Genomic DNA, 19,107 nt, shown 5'->3' on the forward strand with positions numbered 1-19,107 from the left:
TAACATTGCGAAAAGTGACATTTTACCTTATTATCTTAAAGAGGTCATCACGGGTTCAATTCGCCCCAAGAACTTCTTGAGCTAGTAAACAAAGAGATGACTGACTAATTCCCACTTTCTGTGACCTGAGACTTACCTCCCTTGAACAAGTAATGAGTTAACCATCGTATTGTTATTATCTACCTCAAATGCGATCAACAGCCTGGACCCACTCATACTTTCTCTATCTCTAATGGGTGGCCCGTTGTAGCATTTTGTTATTCCAATTTTACTGGTATTGAATTAGTCCAGCATATATCTTGATAGACGGAACAAAATACACTTGGAGCATAATGAAAGCTGAAAACTCACTAAAGGCAACATTTTATATGAACTTTGTTTCTGAACTTTGTAAACGAAAAATATGATTAATGGGGTTTATTTCTTTAGTTCTCTCGTAAAATATACGTTGCTATTTATCAATCGAATCTCAGGTGTCTCATCAGCTGCGAGAGTTGTTTTCCCCTGTTGCCGCTCTCATGCCCCGCGAATCTCTTGCTGTGTGTAAAACTGAAACAATAGGTTTCATAAGGTTTCAGAATAAGCTGATATGCACTATGGAAAGCTTTGGATAGGTAGACTGTTAACCAACCTACATAAAGACAAGTCATCCTAACGCTACCATCACTCGAAGCCGAGGGAATTATGTTACACTTCCGGGCCCGTTTGGAAAACACCGTTCCAATGTTATAAGTTGCATTGTTGAACTTCAGCGTTATTATCGGTTATCCAGGCGCCTCAATTACCAGTGCAGATATGCCTAGGACTCGAATAGCGTTGCGTCTTGACTATGGTTCAGGATTTGTCCTCACCCACCTGTACGTTTCACTACCTCAGCCTAAGACCCGTGTTCGATTCCCCTCATGAGTTCAATGTGTGATGCATGCTCACTTCTGATGTCCCTCGCCGTGATATTGCTGGAATATTACTTAAAGCGGCCTAAAACCATACTCACTCCCTCAACCAGGAATGTATCGATTTACGGGAATACGGACCCTTGTCACCTTAGCCCTGTAGATGATAGGATCTGAAACTGGCCCTATCTGTTTACATTTACTCCAAGATCTAGACCAAAGTTAATTACCTACCATATTTCACACACATACACTGCATAGCGTTCAAACACACCGGCGACATACCGAGTACAGACTGGCACGGAAGTCTGCAGCCGTTTGGTTCTCTGAAATGAAGCAAGGATGACTTCTACGTATAATAAAATACATATTCTTTGATACGCAAACAATATTAAATAGAACTGCAGAATAAAGATCATAAGCTATATTATCAATGTAAAGGAGTCACTTTCAGCAATGGTTGTGGTGGTAGTGGTGATGGTAGTGATGGTGATGGTGGTGGTGATGGTGGTGGTAGTGATGGTGGTGATGGTGATGGTGGTGGTGGTGATGGTGGTTGTGGTGATGGTGGTGGTTGTGGTGATGGTGGTGGTAGTGATGGTGATGGTGGTGGTGGTGGTGATAGTGGTGGTAGTGGTGGTTGTGGTGGTGGTTGTGGTGATGATGATGGTGGTGGTGGTGGTGATGGTGGTGGTGGTGGTGATTGTGGTGATGATGGTGGTGGTTGTGGTGGTGGTTGTTGTGGTGGTGGTGGTTGTTGTTGTGGTGGTGGTGATGGTGGTGGTTGTGGTGATGGTGGTGGTTGTGGTGATGGTGGTGGTGGTGGTGGTGGTGGTGGTGATGGTGGTGGTGATGGTGGTGGTGGTGGTGATTGTGGTGATGGTGGTGTTGGTTGTGGTGGTTGTTGTTGTTGTGGTGGTGGTTGTGGTGGTGGTGGTGGTGGTGATGGTGGTGGTTGTGGTGATGGTGGTGGTTGTGATGATGGTGGTGGTTGTGGTGATGGTGGTGTTGGGAGTGGTGGTGATGGTGGTGGTTGTGATGATGGTGGTGGTTGTGGTGATGGTGGTGTTGGGAGTGGTGGTGATGGTGGTGGTGGTGATGGTGATGGTAGTAGCAGTAGTAGTGACGGTAGTGGGGGTGGAGATAGTAAAAGTAAGACTCATATTGTTAACAGTAGTCATAGTGACAGAAACAGTACCAGAAGTGGAAGTACTATTAGCGTTGGCAGCAAGACAGCCTCCCGTACCCCTATCCCCTACCCACCCTACCAGTCACAAGTCCTTGTCGAAAATAGCAGTTGCGGTAGTGGTAGCATTTGCAGTAGCTCTTGTAGAAGTAATAGTAAAACCTTTAAAATGAATTGTATTGGGAGCAGCAGTAGATGTAGTAGATGCTAAATGGCTATACTGACCCCAGTACCTAGACAATTCGAACGAAAGCACGTCGAAGCCTTCTGCCAGGGTGTTGAAGATCTTGTGAGCAACATCCGGGTGGTCGCCATAGCGACACGTCCACTCCACCACGAACTAGGACGGCGACACAACACCATCCACTGCCGCAAGGACAAAATAATCTAGAAGCTGCCTTTTCAAACAACGCAGACTACCACTTGCGCATGCACGCATGCGTGGATACTAGCGCTTTGTAAATGGGCATTATATATTTTAGTTTATTTATTAACAATATGTCATCGCTTATCGTAAGACGACTTCATCTACTCACGATTACGGTCAAACAATACAAAACGTCTGTCGATGTCTTTAGCAGTAACAACACCATCTCCATCACTGTCGTCGTACTCCACCATGCGGTCTACCGTCTCCTCGAACGTCTGTGGAGGATTGCAGCTGTACCCGCTGAAAAGAGTATAGACAACGTGGTGTAATGTCAGAAAGATAAGTGCTATAAGGAATAAAGCATCGTGGTATTGGTTTTGTTTTGATTGTTATTTGTTTTTGTTTGTATGTTTGGCTTTTTGGCTTTTTGTTTTCTTTTTTTTAAATTTTGTGTGTGTGTGTGTGTGTGTGTGTGTGTGTGTGTGTGTGTGTGCTTTGGTTTTTGTGGGGGGGGGGCTGGGGGGGAGGGTGTTGGAAGGGTGTGTGGTGGGGGTTGGGAGGTTGGATAAAGATTTTATTTACTCTATATATTTTTATTCACTTTGTTTTATTTCAATTTACTTTTTTTGTTCGATTTATTCAATTTTCCGTTATCGATTTCTCTTCAATAGTTTCATATTTTCGTCTTCCCCCTATACATCTAGGGATGGATATTGCTATATTTTGAAAGAATTTTAAATAATGAGAAATTAATCGATGTAACGAGAAGAAACTTGAACTGTGAACTAAACCAGAAATATTGATAAAGTGAAGTAACACGTAACGACAAATTGCTCGTAAATTTTGCTTGAATGTTAAATGAGTTTGATCTCATGTGGATGAATTGAAATAACGAGAAGCAAATAAACAAATCGAGTTTTTAAAGAAATTTGAAATAATGGGAAAAATCCAACTTACGAAAATGTAATGGAAGAAAGGAGAATATTTTCGAGTGAGAAACTCACTGAAACGATTTGAAGGAAAGAAAGAAACTGAGTGAAATACAGGTAACTGCAGGTGTGGTGCCGTCCAGGTATTATAATTCCACGCAATCGTTGGTTCGCTGGCGAGCACATGACAAATAGTTAAAGCATTCGCCCGAAGACCCGGGTTCGATTCCCCACATAGGTACAAGGTGTTCAGCCCATTTCTGGTGTCCCCCGCCGTGTTATTGCTGGATTATTGCTGAAAGCGGCGTAAGAATAAACTGATTCACTCACACCAGATGGAAGTGCGTGATAGCTCTGCTTTATCCTCTACATGATAACAGTTACAGGGTATGTTACATTGTGATAACTTATGCCAGAGAGACTGGATGTTCTCACGTGTTGGCACATGCTGCAACCACCATCAGGATCATGATGAGAATCCCCAGAAACGTTCCCGCGACGTCATCAGCTTGTGCAGGTCTGGAACACACAGAGATGAGATGACTTGTGAGTGAGTGATGTTGAATACACTTGCCCAAATACACTTTTGCAGAACTTTTAACTCTGTTGTAAATACAGAGCAATACCTCCACGATACCTCAGAATTTTCTGCGTTTCATTATCCGGATTTTGATGTTCTTCACATGTCTTATGATCGAGTAAGGTAGATATTATAATACTCTGATAGAAAACAATTTGTGTCAATTTTGTAAATTAAACGTAATGGAAGATGAATACCACATTTTTCTGGTATATCCTTGCTGCACTGATCTAAGGACAAAATGTCCACCCCAGTATTACCATATATATCCTAATACTCATAAATTTAATTTGTTAATGAACTTAAACAATGCAACTTACATTCGCAAGCATGATATGTATGTCCTCCTTGCTTTTGTGCATGGAACACAAGCCTGAAATCGTTGTGGCAGCATGCCATTATTGCTAGCTGTGCTAGGGGTAGGAGTCAGGGGGTTTCGACCCTACCTGAAAATGACTTATGATCACATTGAAGATTTCAGTTGCGTTGGAGGAGCCTAGGGGTTCGAATTCCCTGGAGCCCTCCTTTCAAAATTCCTGGATCCGCCCGAGAGGAGTGACGACTAAAACGTCCCTTAACACAAGGTCTTTGCGCTGATGGCTTATACTTAGAACAGACTGTTAAAGACAAAAATATACAAACTCTCGTGTCTATGAATCATCAGAGTCAAATTATGATCAACGGCATGAACATGGTTCCACGCAAAGGGGATGTGATGATATGTGTCAGTCAGTCGCCTCCTATGAAAGGCATGGGTTACTGAAGGTGAACTGTAACCCGGATCTTCACTGTAAAGTCTGTGAAGGCGACGTCAAACTGGTTTGTGTCATTTATCAAATTTTACGTTTATGATTGTTAATATATATAAACATATAGTTTATGTATTTTTTTCTCCAATTTTCACATATTTACTGGATGTGTTGTATGTTAGGAACATTTATTCCGTTGGTCTTCAGGATAAATGTAATCGTAAACGAACTGGTAGTGTTCATGAGATGTAAATTTAATGACACAGACAAAATCAGCCTTGTGAAAATTGTTGTTGATGCAAACAAGTGTTTCAAAATTGTAGGGAATTGCGAGAACAAGACCAATAGCGTTGTCGTACAGTCACAGCAACCAACCCTCTATTGTTTCACTACTCGCCCACCTTCGGTTTTGAGACAAGATGTAGCCCGAGGTCGTTCATCCTGTCATACAGTTCTGGTTAGCCACGAGTGTGGCCAGGCCATTCTGGCATGGCTGGGATATTGATGTGGTTTTAAACAACATTCACTCAATGTGCCTTTAAATACCATCAAGGGATCCTTGGGTGTTTCGCGGGACACAACGAAAGGTTCCTGATAAATGTCTTTGTTCAACGGTTAGATCATATTAATTATACGTGTAAAACAATTAGTCTTAATTGTGTTTCTTGGCCTCATTAGAATGGTCAACAAGTACTTATGGATAATATTGGAAACAGATTATTTGATTGCGTTATTCGTTTAGAGTTTTAGTTTTAGTGCACTTTTACCAATACCCACGCAATGTCAGGGCGGAGTTACACCATAAATGGGCTTCACAAATTGTACCCATCTGGGGAATCGAAACACTAGGCTACCCTACCGAACCTGTTCGTTCCGCTGATTTGTACTTATTCAGAGTCATGACGCACTGCTGACACTACTGGAACTGGAACATATAATGGCTTGGAATCCCAACACGACGTGTAGCTTTGTGCTAAAATACCTGTTAGATTGTTTATCATGTAAAGGCGTGATAAATCTATAAAAATTGATTTAATTCTTGAAACGTACTTTTATGTCACTTTCTAAAAGTTGTTACGTTTCTTTCACTCTCAAGTCCCTGCTGTATGTTAGAATTCGACTTCACCAAATGTGACTGATACATACAGCGAGAGTTGTGCCTGGGACACACACGCGTCTCGCTCCTGTACCAGTGTACCTCGTCAACCGGGATATGAACCATAGAAGGAGGTTATAGATCTAGAATTTTTCGTTGTTGTCGCCGAGCAAGTAAGACGTCTTCTCGGTTGTAATGCGTTAACTTCAACATCAACACCCAGATGCCTCGCCATATTCCGACGATCAGACAAAGTGAGGGTAAAATGTATGCACAGAGGTAGTGATCGGCACCCACCCGTGACTCGCCATATTCTGACGATCAGAAAGAGTGAGGTCAAAATGTAAGTACAAAAGCAGTGATGTGCTCCCTCCCGTGATCGCACATAGGTCAAATTTAAGTAGCTCTGTACCTAGTACCTGTCCCTCCCAGCCCGTAAGTTGATGGTGTAGATCAATATTGTCAACGCAAGGAATATTCGATACTCCTGACAGCTACGAAAACTACAGATTTGAATATAGCAAAAAAGAAAATATATCATCATGTAAATGATTCACCGTGAACAGTGACTTTTTCGTTTTGTCCCCCGCTATCATCATGGATTTGTCATCTGGTTCATCCTGGTTTTGAAATTATCTTTAAGTGAAATCTGTCTGGTTTCGAGTTTCTCCCTTGTCTTGTTGTTTCTTGCATGGATGACTGTTACTTTTCGTGTTGTCCCTTGCTATCATCATGGGTTTGTCAGCTGGTTCATCCTGGTTTTTAAATCATCTTTAAGTGAAATCTATCTGGTTGGGAGTTTCTTCCTTCTCTTGTTGTTTCTTGTTGTTTTCGACGCTGTACAAAGCAATGTAAGAACCCAGACAATCTGGTGACTGACACTTTGAGTCAACCAAGTAACCAAGCACGACTAACCAGGACTCACCAAGAGACTCATTCACAGGATGACTCAAGTAGGATGCGGAGTTCAAACGAGTTTCACAAATTCCACTATGATCCAGAAAAAGGCTAATCATTTCAGTGGCGTACCATATTCAAAGAACTCTTAACATGACTGTGGGGCTCAACTGTACACAGTCAGATTAGACAACTGGGTCAGTCTAAGTTCCTGATGATTGATCACTTCACATGCCCATTGTGTCTGGCGGATTGCCACATCTAGGCACCGTGGACATGGAAGTTTGGAGATCTTTCACATGGAAGATATGCCATGTTGTCTGGGGAATCAAGGAACTGTTTAAGCTCCACAGTGGGTAGACGTGTTTGGACACAGCGTGTAATGAGGAGTTGTTCGGCAGGAGTCCAAGTGCATTACAGGAACCTGCAGCATCCAGGTTTGGTCAACCGTGGGCAAAATTTGACATCCAATAATCATTCCATTTCCGGAGAGAAGTTCAAAACAATTATGTGTCAGGATGGCCATGCCTAAAGATCGACCTATTGGTGTCTGGCTAAGGTGTCACGCGAGTCAGATCTGCAGACATGTCGCCAGTCATGTCACCTGTGTTGCACATATGGGAGGTTCTGGTCGACCTGCAGTCACTGGTGTCTTATGCAGCAGATTGTCACAACACAGTCCACGACAGTCTGATCTCAGGACAATCACGTCAACGACTGAGCACTTTTGTAATGTTCTGGTCCGACCTGCTATCGACCTGACCAGTACCAGAATTTACAACAATTTGGGCAGACATCACAACAACTATGGGGAGACCACGAGAGACACAGTTCAGTGTTTGGCTTCCAGTATGCCCAGATAACAAGTCCCTAAATCAACGCACACCTGCACAGAGCAGATATTGACTGGACTATGAACATGATATCCCACTCCACATGTAACAAAGATGGCGGCAGCGGGTGGACATGTCTGAGTGAGCTCTCCCAAAGTTGTGGATATCTTTACCCATGGCAAGCGAACAGTGAAAATCCATATTCTCATATGCTTTACTGCCTATATTGTAATTTGAAAATTGACAACCGGACATACCTAACAGCTGAATTTAGTTCTGGCCATTACGAGAGGAAACAAGGAACCAAAGACCCGAAAGCCCCACGCTCGCGATCAGCAAGTGAGAAAAGGAAACAGACAATGTCGCCAGTAGAATCCCTTAATCATCAAAGCCGATGTTGCAGCTGACACTGTTTCAGGCCCCACCTGAATACAGCTTTAGTGTGTTGTCACCTACGGCAAGTACACCCAAACAAACAACTGCCACCCAAGGCCCAGGCACTTGCAGAACTATCACACCAAATACTCAAGTCAAAACATTGAAAACACAACAGTCTCGTTTCCTGTTGACTGGGTTCTGTCCTATTGCGCGACTTAGTTCAATAACGGGTGCAGACTTCTAATCAGTGTGATTTGATATATCATAGTACTTGTTTATTGCAACTCTACGCTCCTTCTAATCCTTGCAAACACGTCGTATAGCGTGCTCTGTCGCTGAGGAAACCTGGAATGGTAGAAATCTACGGAATTGATATTAGATCAACATCATTGTGCGTTTCAGAACTAGGCTGATTAAGCGTAAAAACACATAACAGGTATAACCAGTAAGACAGATGCAGTTTGAATACTTTTACAACCTCATCAAACAGTCACAGTCAGTGAGGTCTTACCGCTACACCTCGAAATAAAATATAGAAATACTGTGTTATCAAAGCTTAAAGTTAAACTTCGTTTGTAAATATCATTTTTTATGAAACAAGAAATTGGAATCTGTGTAACCAGAGTTGTTTGTTTGTTTGTTTTATTTTCACTTTCACACGAGATAATTTGGATCGGCCGAAAACGTTGATCATCGTCTGAATAGGTAAATAAGACTCATGATTCGGTTTGGTGACACCAGCATATTGTTACCGCAGTGTTTCAGGTTATGGGTGATGCATCAACAGATGTATTAACATCGAAACTACCTAGTGGGTTAATGCTGCCTCAGTTGCAAGAGGAATTTCTAAGTTTGTACTGATATGTAAACCAACAATCCATTCGATGTCAAATGTTTTATAATGTATCGAAAAAGAACAAAATTTCAATTATATGGTTTATGAAAGCGTCATTTGCCTGAAATATCTGATGAAAAAACACCATCCAAAGTGTTAGAAAACTATTCTTCAAGGCCGATAACTGCGTCTAAGCTCTGTCGTTAGAGGGTCTGGGAAGCAGGGGTACGGCTGCCCCCTATAATTGTTTTACAGGTTACGTTTTATGCATAAACGCATTCATTTAACACTCTTTTAATGTGCTCTCTTAATTGAGAAATGATAACTTCGGCCATGTTGTAGCTATTCAAAGTGGTCTGTCAGATAACTCTTAGTCACTTTTGATGCATTCAGAAGCTTACAATTAACTCTCCTCTTCACTTTCGTTCATATCATATGTTACATCATGTCAGAATTGGCGTCATCTACAAGCCAAAGCTGCTCGGGCAACAATCACCTGCCATACAAAAAGACATGTCTCTGTGCACAATAAATCAGGTCATGCATTGACAGAGATATCTCTGCTTGCATGCTGACCTCTTGCATTTACTCGACACCAGTTCAACCAATCCACGGGGAGCAGGATTTCTCGACATCAGAAAAGGGATAAGCTGACCACCACAAATGCTCCAACCAGGGCCAACTGGTGAAGGAATCTTCATGATTAGTTGTATCCACACATGCACATTGTGGTTAACTCGCTCAATAAGACGTTTTAGACTGCTGGATGTTGGTGGGAGTTTTTGTCAATACTTCATCTACAAGCATTACTAGATTATTTGGTACAAACATAGCATTAGAAACCTGTCCACAAGATGTAAAGACTGTTTCATGAACATCAAAATTGTTACCCATTTGTTGTGTCATCCCTGGGCTTTACAGACTTTTTTGGGAATCAGTGTAGAAGAGGAGATTTTCAGAGGAGAGAATGCTGGCTCGTCATATAGTTAATGGAATGGCAAAATTGCAAATGTACAGAAAGGAATCTGTTCAAAATGTGGAGACTTGGCTGATATGCATTGAGATAAATTCGGAATCGAACTGACTGCCTTAGAGTTGATGTTTGGGGCAAGTATGCCAGGCATGAGTCAGTCAAAGTAGGGGAGCGAATCAAAGATGATCGCCAACGGCACAATAAGTCAAGATTGTTGGTAAAACACATCGCTACCAAGACATTGGGACAAATCAGCGGTCCTCTCAACAAGTCTAGTCTTGTCGTACATACGAACAAACGATGGAGTTCTGTTGGTCCGGCCATGCTACATGTTGGTAGGTCCGAGGCACACCAAGGTGCATTTGTAGTTCTTAGGACGTCCTGACCTGTCTTAACAATAACTGTAAAAAAGAGAGAGACTGAACGGGATAGAACGTGTAATGATGCTCGTTTGATCGTAAACAATTACTTACTTAAAGAAGGGGTGGTGCATTCAAGAATTTCATCAGACATGGGTGGGGGATTCTCAAGAAATTGAAGGACTCGTGATCATCAAGGCGGAGATCCTGTGTCAGTTGATGACATGTTCCACAGCTGTTGGCCTCTCAGGTTAAAGTCAGTTTCTCACCCAACAAGTTCTTGTTCGTTTCCTCCTTTCTTGCTCTACCAACCCGTTGTTCTGCTTCCAATAAAAATTACAGGAAATAAGCATTCAACATCTTGACAGCTGCAAATATGTTCATGTTTTACAGGCAGAATTTTTTATTCCAAATGGGGAACATGATAAAAGCGCATGTCTGTATACCCTACCGTGTCATATCGTAATGCACACAGTGTTGATATAGTAAGACCTGTGTGAGACCTACATAAACGCAGAACGAGTAGAACTTGATGAGAATCCATTGCCCTCTTTCAGAACCGAGTGGAAATGTACTACAAACATTTTAAGAACAATTCGTTTGGTTTTGAGAATATTTGCATGGAATACCAAAGTAACTAAGAACATAACGCGGTCGAGTTTCGTCTGTCTGCGAACGGAGTTGACCTGGTGTAAAGTGTGTACAAACGTATTGCAACTGAAGTCCAACTACATTATGTCTGCACACATTAAGTTTGAAGCACGGTGATTCCGTTCGTCATATGGCAATTTTGTTTAAGGAGTGTTATCACTCTGTCCCATTTTAGAACATGTAGAACATTGGACAATGGGAATTGTCTTACTGAAGTCATCTGAAACTCACCAAATACATTTACACAATGAGGTGACAATCAGGATTTTGTCGGTCATTATATCTTGTGGACAATTTGCATATAAAACCGTCCCAAATCAGATCTTCATTGCACCTGACAGCGTCTTATTAACACACTTTGGAAACAGGTCAAAACACTTGTGTGTAATATCAGAGATTGTCAGAGAATGTTCCAGATTGCATACGCATACAAGGCGGCCATCATATCCCAACGTCCAGAATAGCTGGGTGAATAAGGGAAGCGTTTTGTCAATTAGTTTGATGTTAGTCTTAAAGCCATTCTCAAGGATTTAGTGAAGTCCTATATTATTATGTCCTCATTTTGTGCAGTTGATCCAGTCTACCGAATGTGCCCGTCAGAGAAACAAGACAGAAGAAAGGTCATTAAAATATTGGGATTTCACAAGAATATCTTTACATTTTAAGGGAATAAATCGGAATTTGATACAATTATATAAAACATGTATTAATTTATATGTCCTATTGTCTGCAACCAGATCTTAATACACGCATAGGCAATGTACGATTATGCAAAACAAGATTTAATCTATAAAAGTACAATCTACGATCATTTAGATGCAAATCTGAATAAACAGATGTACAATCTACGATTATGTAAAATCAGACCTAAACAGCCTGGATGACTGGAAGATGCATCCACACCATGACTTGTATCTACGTGACAGCTGATTCAGCAAAAGTACATGTAGCTGACAATGTAGCGTAGAGGTATTCTAAACACTGACTAGTAAATATAACATCTTATCATTTGGAAAAATAGCTGACTAGGAGCAAGAATTAGCTCTGAAACGTCGTATGAAGAATGTAAATGAAGTGGTTCTGAAACGTGGTATAATGAATAAAAAGGAAGTACTGATATTTTAAAATAACCGCATCATGTGTTTAAAGTTATATTGTTGTTGTGTTTAGAATATCGCAAAACTGGGAGTATATCATATGTACTTTGTAAATCACCTAGGTGTCAATATTGTGGTTTAAAATACATATTCCTTTAACGTCAAATTCATCTACATCGAGAGATTTAATTCATTCAAAAGGTATGAGCCTACATTGTCTTTCAAGGATGCATGTCGCATCACAACGCATCTTTAGAACTAGTTTGCACGAGGAAAGGATGAACAAACGAACCCACCACTAAACATGATGGGCTAGAACAATTCCGTGTCCATCACAGCACCATATCTTGATGATGACATGCATACAGTGTTAGATGTGCTTTGGTTATTCCAGTGGTGTAGTGGTGGATGTAGTCGTGTCGTAATTAGTGGTGGCTGTGTTGCATCCCGTGTTGTGTCGGTGGCTGTGGTGTCTATATGTAGTGGCGCATGTGGTGGTGGTGGTGCCCCATGTATTGGTGGATGTTGTGGTGTATCCATGTAATGCATGTGGTGGTGCGCCATGTATTGGTGAATGTGTTGGTGGTGTCTCATGTACATGTATGGTGGTGTCCGATGTTGAGATGATTTCTCACTTTAAAAAAAAAGTACACCAGACATAGTGAAATTAATATATCGAATCCACGTAATTTTACCTTGCCAACTGAAAATTTAAGTCTTAGAATTTTATTAAAGTTAGGATAAAAGTTGTTCAACAAACGATCATAGATTCAAATCGTCATTACTGGTTTGTATTACAAGGGGGTAAGCGCAGCAGTTAGAACAGTGAAACAAGAGCACGTGCCGTACGTGATGAGCGTTAACTTAGACCAACCCAACTTCTTCTCGGCGTTTTATTTAATGTGCATACCCCCTTGTAATACAAACAAAGAAAGTGATTTGAAATTATGATCGTTTGTTAAACAACTTTCATCCTAAGTCGAATGAAACTACGAGAATTAAATGTTCAACTGGCAAGGTATGATTATAAGAATTTGCAATCTTAATTTCACCTTATTCGATTTATTTTTTGGTTTAAAGAGACATTCACGGACTGTAATCGCAGAATAACACGAGTGAGTCACGAATGCGATGAGCAGTGATAAGCACATCACAATTTACAACATTCCCACCCACGGACATCCTCGATATCTCCAGTGTATACGTTGCGATAAGTTTCCACTATACCCTGGACGCATCTACGGCTCTGCCAGATAAATTTATTACCTCCCTTGACTGTCTTTTGATCCAGTCAGGTGTCTACGCTGAGAAGTTGAGCGAACCAATCACAACTCACTTTCGTGTTTTGAATTATCTAACCGATTGTACTTGGCAACAGAAACCATGCAGAGGTTCTCTGGAAGAGGTAGAAGGCGTTCTTGCATATGTTGTTTTAAAGTTTCGGACCTGTCAATTTGTGTGTATGATTTCCCTAAAATCTTGGACGCACTGGGAGCAAACCTTCGCAGTTGCGACCACTACCTTTGTTGACACTGGCAAGCTCGGTTATAACGGCGGCCTAGCTGATTGGCTACTGTGAGAAGGCGGAGCCAGCAAAGGGGGGTAATAAATTTATCGGGCAGAGCCGTAGATGCGTCCAGGGTATACTGGAGACTTATCGGAACGTATACCCAGGAGATATCAAGGATGACCCACGGACGACAGTTTGTTTTAATTCATTTGTATTGAACGATCCATACACCAATGTCACTTTTTTACTTTTATACTTACGATGCGTCATACCTGTATTGTATTAGTCGTTGATTATATTTTAATTATGTTGTCTTACATAAATAAATCTGTAATTAATGAAGTTTATGTTTCGTTTTGTTTCAATAAAGAATATTACCAGGTCTTTCTTGGCTCACGCTAACTCAGAAAACATGTCTCTGTGCGAACACTTGTGATTGAGGTGTTTTCAATAGCTTTGACCCATTGTTTCGGGTTCGGTGACTGTGATTAGGTTGCGTAAGGTGGCTGGTTTCCCTTTGTCCTTTCCAGCTGCGACCGAAGCAACCGACTGAAGCCCGCTTGGGATCTGAGCATCGACTGTGAAATATTTGTCGTGGGGAGTCCCGGGACAGAAAGTCTTCAAATCTTGTAGAGGTAGGACGAATTCAAGGATTCTTCGGAAAGACGACAGAGGACCATACAGGCAGGTGTTTCCAAATCTAATTGGAAGAAACTATGCCTCTTTATGAATGTTTCTGTAATATACAGTGCACACTCATTCTCTCATAGTATACAGCCATTTAGGTATAGATGGGAAAGGGTGATACTGGTTTCTGCATGTAAACGGAGTGGTAGTGTAGCCTAGTAGTTCAAGTGTTGGCACGCCATGTTCAGTTCCAGTGTTCGAGTTCCCACTTAAATACTATGTCTCACGCCCACGCCACTCACGCGGCATAAAACCACACTTAACCACATTTGTCAAACCAGTCTACATCCGAGAGAAACGTGTTCCTGATGTTTACGCATGACTCTTTTTCTTTCAGACGCAGGAACCCTGGCACATTCTGGATTTGGTGTTGTGTCCCTCTGTCCACCCGGACTTTAGTACACTGGCTTTCCGAGGGACCGATGGGATGAGCTTTTGTCTCATGGTGGCTCCATAGTACATCCGCTCTCCGCGTAGCCCCCCGCCGACTGTACATGGAGTAGGTTCGGTGTTAGGGCCTGATTGTACAGTCAGGATGGTTGTTACAGCAACTCAGCTAGTTTAGGGTTGGCACACTTTGTGGCCCCAGTCTTTTCAGCTCCCCCAGTAGACCCAATGCTGACTGCACTTGACTGGTAGATTTAGGTTTTAGTGTAGATAGGGCCCCCTTCGTGCATGCCCTGTACGATGCTATCTATAGATGGCATAACTTAGTGTTAACCCACCATTCCATCCTTTAGTAGGTAGCTCGAGACAAAGCGAGTTCTGGATGGTCACTTTGAGAGTCAGTGTACTGGACGACTGTATGGCCACCTGCTGGTAAAGTATTTCAATGTTGCAATTTAATATTTAGATTAAATTTTGTTTTCACGACCCGACATATTTGTTTTGCATTTAAATCTATGGGGATCGTCGAATGCCAGTGCCAGTGATGTAAAATATGTTTACCTTTTTTATCAGGAGCGTGGATGCCATCGACCTAGGGTGGAACTGGGCCCTGAAGTCCCCCAGAGGCAGGACGACTGCCAAGAAGACATTCCATTGACAGAAGTGGATCAAGGATTCTTCTGGAGCAGGATGTGGATGTGGATGTTTTACTGTTCGGACATTTTGTGACAATGTACTATGGGTGTCTACTACTGTAAACCCTCCAGTAGAATAGGTAGCGTTGCATACGTTGAGGGGACACGGTTCCACAGCTGCTTTTTTTTTTCGAAAAAGTTTTTTCTCTCTGGTTTTACGTGTCGGGCTTCAATTACCTTTGACCTTGTTCAAATCTCAAATTGTAATGTAAACACACATTATGCAGCAACAATGTTGGTGTTTGAGGATTTGGTATTGTTCCATGTTGGAAATAATGACATTAAACGTATTCCGCACAGCTGGTCCAATTGTACTTGTTTGTTTTGTTGTTTTGTTTTTGAAAGTTGTGAACTCGAGAAGAACTGTTTTTGTCCATGGAAACTGGATGTTCCCGACTTTAGGAGTGCTTGTTTTTGCCATACACTGCTATACACTGCTAAACACTGTCAACATAGCAACGCATCCCGCTTTTGTTGCAATATTGTAACCATTTAATAATCAAGTTTTTAGAAAGGGTGGTATATTGTCTTTATAGAATACAGAAATTGTACATCCATAGAAAACAGTCTTCATCCTTATTCTACCCTACTTCTAGAATGCGAAATAAAGTCTTCAGGGGAAATAACGTACATGTATACTACTGCCAACTGTAAAATGTTGAACTTTGCAATTCCTTTCAACTAAGCTACCCACCAACACAATAGTCCAACATTAACACAAAAATACATCAGTACACGGGCGTATTATAATATCTACAAACCAGAACTTACAAATTAGGCTTTCTAAAAGCTGAGACACCCAGCTTGTTCGAACTCAGAACAATGATAATTGAACTTCCATGTGGCCGTGAAGTCTGTGGGTTAAAAGTGGTTGGTTAATGGAATGAACGTATTCAAAATGTCCGTTTTGCTGAAAATTATTATGATTGAGTCAGTGCATGTTTGAAACGATACAAATACATAAGCGTCGCTGGATATAGTATCCGTATGAGAAACTCATCCATACATTGTGTATCATGGCATGTGCAGGGTTAATAATATTGGATTCAAATAGAACTAAAAAAGACATCGCAACACTTTTTTTGTAATGAAATACCTTGCTCATTTACCAATGTCCTTAAACCTTGAGAGAATGAAGTGGAGCAGAGCGGTGGAGGAATGCGGGGCGGGGTGGGGTGGGGCGGGGTGGGCAAGGGTAGAGCGGAGTGGAACGGAGCGCCATAGGAGTGAAGGTGACGTGAGGGGAGTGGTGTGGAGCGTTGCAGAGTGAGGTGAGAGGAGGGAGGGAGAATTGGTTTCTGGCACTTCAAGGATACACAACCCCCCAAGCTATTCCATAGTTTCTAATTTACTATCCAAAACAAGAAACGCACAGGCGATTTGTATTTATTTAAATCTAGTAATTACCAGTTGGGTTAATACAATCGTCAAATTATTTCAGAAAAATGTTGATGACATGATTTTACACACTTTACTATCAATAACAACATTCACTGTCTGGCAATAACATCTTCATGTACATTACTTTCAGAAATTGGCATTCGTTTTGAATCACTACGTCACCTCTTGACTAGACACGAAACATTGAAAGAATGAATGCGGGAGAGTACAAATCTTCTGTTGCCAGGCGTGTGAATGTTAGCAAGAGCAAGATATGATGACTTGTAGCTCGTTGCAACCAAAAAGGTATAACAAATAACCGCCCCCATGCATGCAGATCTCCAGTTACCACTGCAGCCCAAGGTCGGCACGTCCGGGTACTGCAGTTGCCTGATCGTACTCCCATGGGTGAGAGCACAACAGCCAGGGTACCTGGACTTCAGGTTATATCCGGTCAGGCTGTATGGAACAGGTTGAAAGAGATTGGTTTGAGAGCCAGAAAACCTGACGTCGGGGTCGTACTACGTCGTCACCATCGCGCTCGTCTTCGCTATCTAGAAGTATCCTCTTTGTGGTATAGAAAGTAATGTCCGAAAGCTATATCTTAAACTTGACTTTTCCACTTTTGAAAAATGGTATATGACCTTTTTGTTGGAATATTTATGTGTTTTTGTGTACAGTATATCTATGTCTTAAGTACTTTATTTATTGACACCTTTCCTTTAAAATACATTGCTATTTTAACATGTAACTTTAATAACTTTAACTTTAATTTTAGGGTGGCTCATGTCCTTTTATGTTTTATTAATACGTATTAGTTTGCTAGGCAGTAATTAGTGTAAACGCTATTCATGGGGTGAGACTGAACATAATATCGGTCTGTCTGTTTGTCTGTACTAACGGCAACGCGTGATGACGTGCATGAAAAAATGTTTGTTTAGAGCTAAGAGTGTAATCACTGACAGCCATACGCAAATGAAACGGAGGAGAAATGCAAACCGATTGTTGTATACAGAGAACACATGAAGAAATTCATTAAGCACTCTCAGCTAAATGACTCATATGTGACATAAATTTAGGTATGACTGGGGAAACAATGGATATGGCGTAGATTTTGCTTTATACTGCACAGTGTAGAATAACAATGAAATATTACAGTTACACTTTCCAGTTTTACAGAATCAGTGTCGATATGATACAGAGTTTATTTCGATAAAGGGGCCCCTGTGCCACTGTGCATGAAAGGTTCTACAATAAATTGCCGAAGCTCCATAAAATATTACATACAGGTGTAGTGTTAATTCACTATTATGACCGACAACAAGATGCAAATAAAGGTTACAAAAATCTGTTGTTAATAGGGTTATGCTCCATTTAATGATATTTAATTATATTACCTTCTAAATCATTAGAGAGTAACAAGTGCACGATCACTTTTAAATCAGAAGTTACGACAATCAAGATCAACGAGAGATTTATCTGCGCTTTATGTCGGTTGGACGGTTCGATGAGCTTACAGCCAGGCCAATTCAATACTCAGTTTGCCAAGTGTAGGCTAGATACTAAACGAACCTGTCTCTGCAAATCTATCCTTCACAGGTGTGTCTTCATGTGACTCTCGTCGACATACCTGTACCGTTTATCAGACACGCTTCCATTCTCACTCACTACGCTCCACGTGTACGTCTGTCGGTCACGGTTGAATCTTGCAACCCGTGGGTCTTCAAATCCATCGTCATCGGCAGCACTGCTCATCATGTCATTTGGTACTGTAACATCACTTCCATGACCATCTATGTTCAGGGGCAGATCGATGTTGGATCTCCTCAAAACTTCCTTACGAAAAACAGACGGCGGTACTAAAACAGGTTTGTTGATATTGTTCACATGATGTGGATTATTGTCTGTTTCTGGTGTGTCGCGGAAGTGGACAGGTGAAGACTGTCCTCGTTTTGAATTCAACTCACTAACCCTGTCCAAATATGTCATTGGGCTCCCTAGTGGAGTGGCCTGGGCTGGTGCTGTGTTTGGCTTCAGTTGTTCAGTTTCACGACTCTCAGGCAATACAGACTGTGTAGGCGTGGGGGTATGCCGAGGGAAATCACGCTTAGTTTTGGCGATTCTAGTGTCAGCTTGGTAATCATGTAATTCAGAGTCAGGAATATTCGGCATGGAAACGTAATGGGAGGACATTACTTTAGGTACCGAAGCCGAAGCAGTTGCCCGTGGCAAACCATACAGAAAGTACAACGTGTCTCCCATTGGGTATTTAGGTGATGGAGGCATGCCGTATGTGTGTCGAATATGGTATGTCTGTTCCCTTTGCACGTCTGGGTTTTCTATGTAACGATGAGTGAGGCTTTGTGTATCCATGAAGGAATTATATGCCTGCCGCTCGGTGTTTGGACTTGCTCCATCCATGCCATGTATCAGTTCCTGGTTGACAGACATCCGCCACAATGCCCATTTATGTAGTCGGTCCTGTCGCCACTGGGGCTGACGCAAGTCGTCCGGTGACGTCATTACATCACCCAGGGACTGGTAAATCTGTAAAATCAGACATACGATTTACATGAGACCAGCAGGAAAGTAAACACCCACTCGCACCCACAACAAAGTCTC

The 19,107-nt window shown here is 41.7% G+C and overlaps 1 protein-coding gene and 1 pseudogene across 2 annotated transcripts in view; both read right to left on the minus strand.

Annotated features, from left to right (window-relative positions):
• Nucleotides 1-516: 516 nt before the first annotated feature.
• On the minus strand, nucleotides 517-3,848 carry LOC137291903 (uncharacterized; annotated as a pseudogene).
• An 11,726-nt stretch (nucleotides 3,849-15,574) lies between these two features.
• The window catches only part of LOC137291498 (uncharacterized), a 34,214-nt gene continuing 30,681 nt past the window's right edge, over nucleotides 15,575-19,107 (minus strand). Inside the window, exon 2 of one of the 2 annotated variants that reach the window (XM_067822860.1) lies at nucleotides 15,575-19,032. In XM_067822860.1, coding sequence (XP_067678961.1) covers nucleotides 18,079-19,032 — 954 coding nt within the window. In that variant the 3' untranslated portion in view covers nucleotides 15,575-18,078. The remainder of the gene's footprint in view (nucleotides 19,033-19,107) is intronic. The other variant, XM_067822859.1, reaches the window with a different exon arrangement.

The sequence above is a fragment of the Haliotis asinina genome, chromosome 7 (genome assembly GCF_037392515.1).
Source record: "Haliotis asinina isolate JCU_RB_2024 chromosome 7, JCU_Hal_asi_v2, whole genome shotgun sequence".
In the NCBI taxonomy this organism is placed as follows: domain Eukaryota; kingdom Metazoa; phylum Mollusca; class Gastropoda; order Lepetellida; family Haliotidae; genus Haliotis; species Haliotis asinina.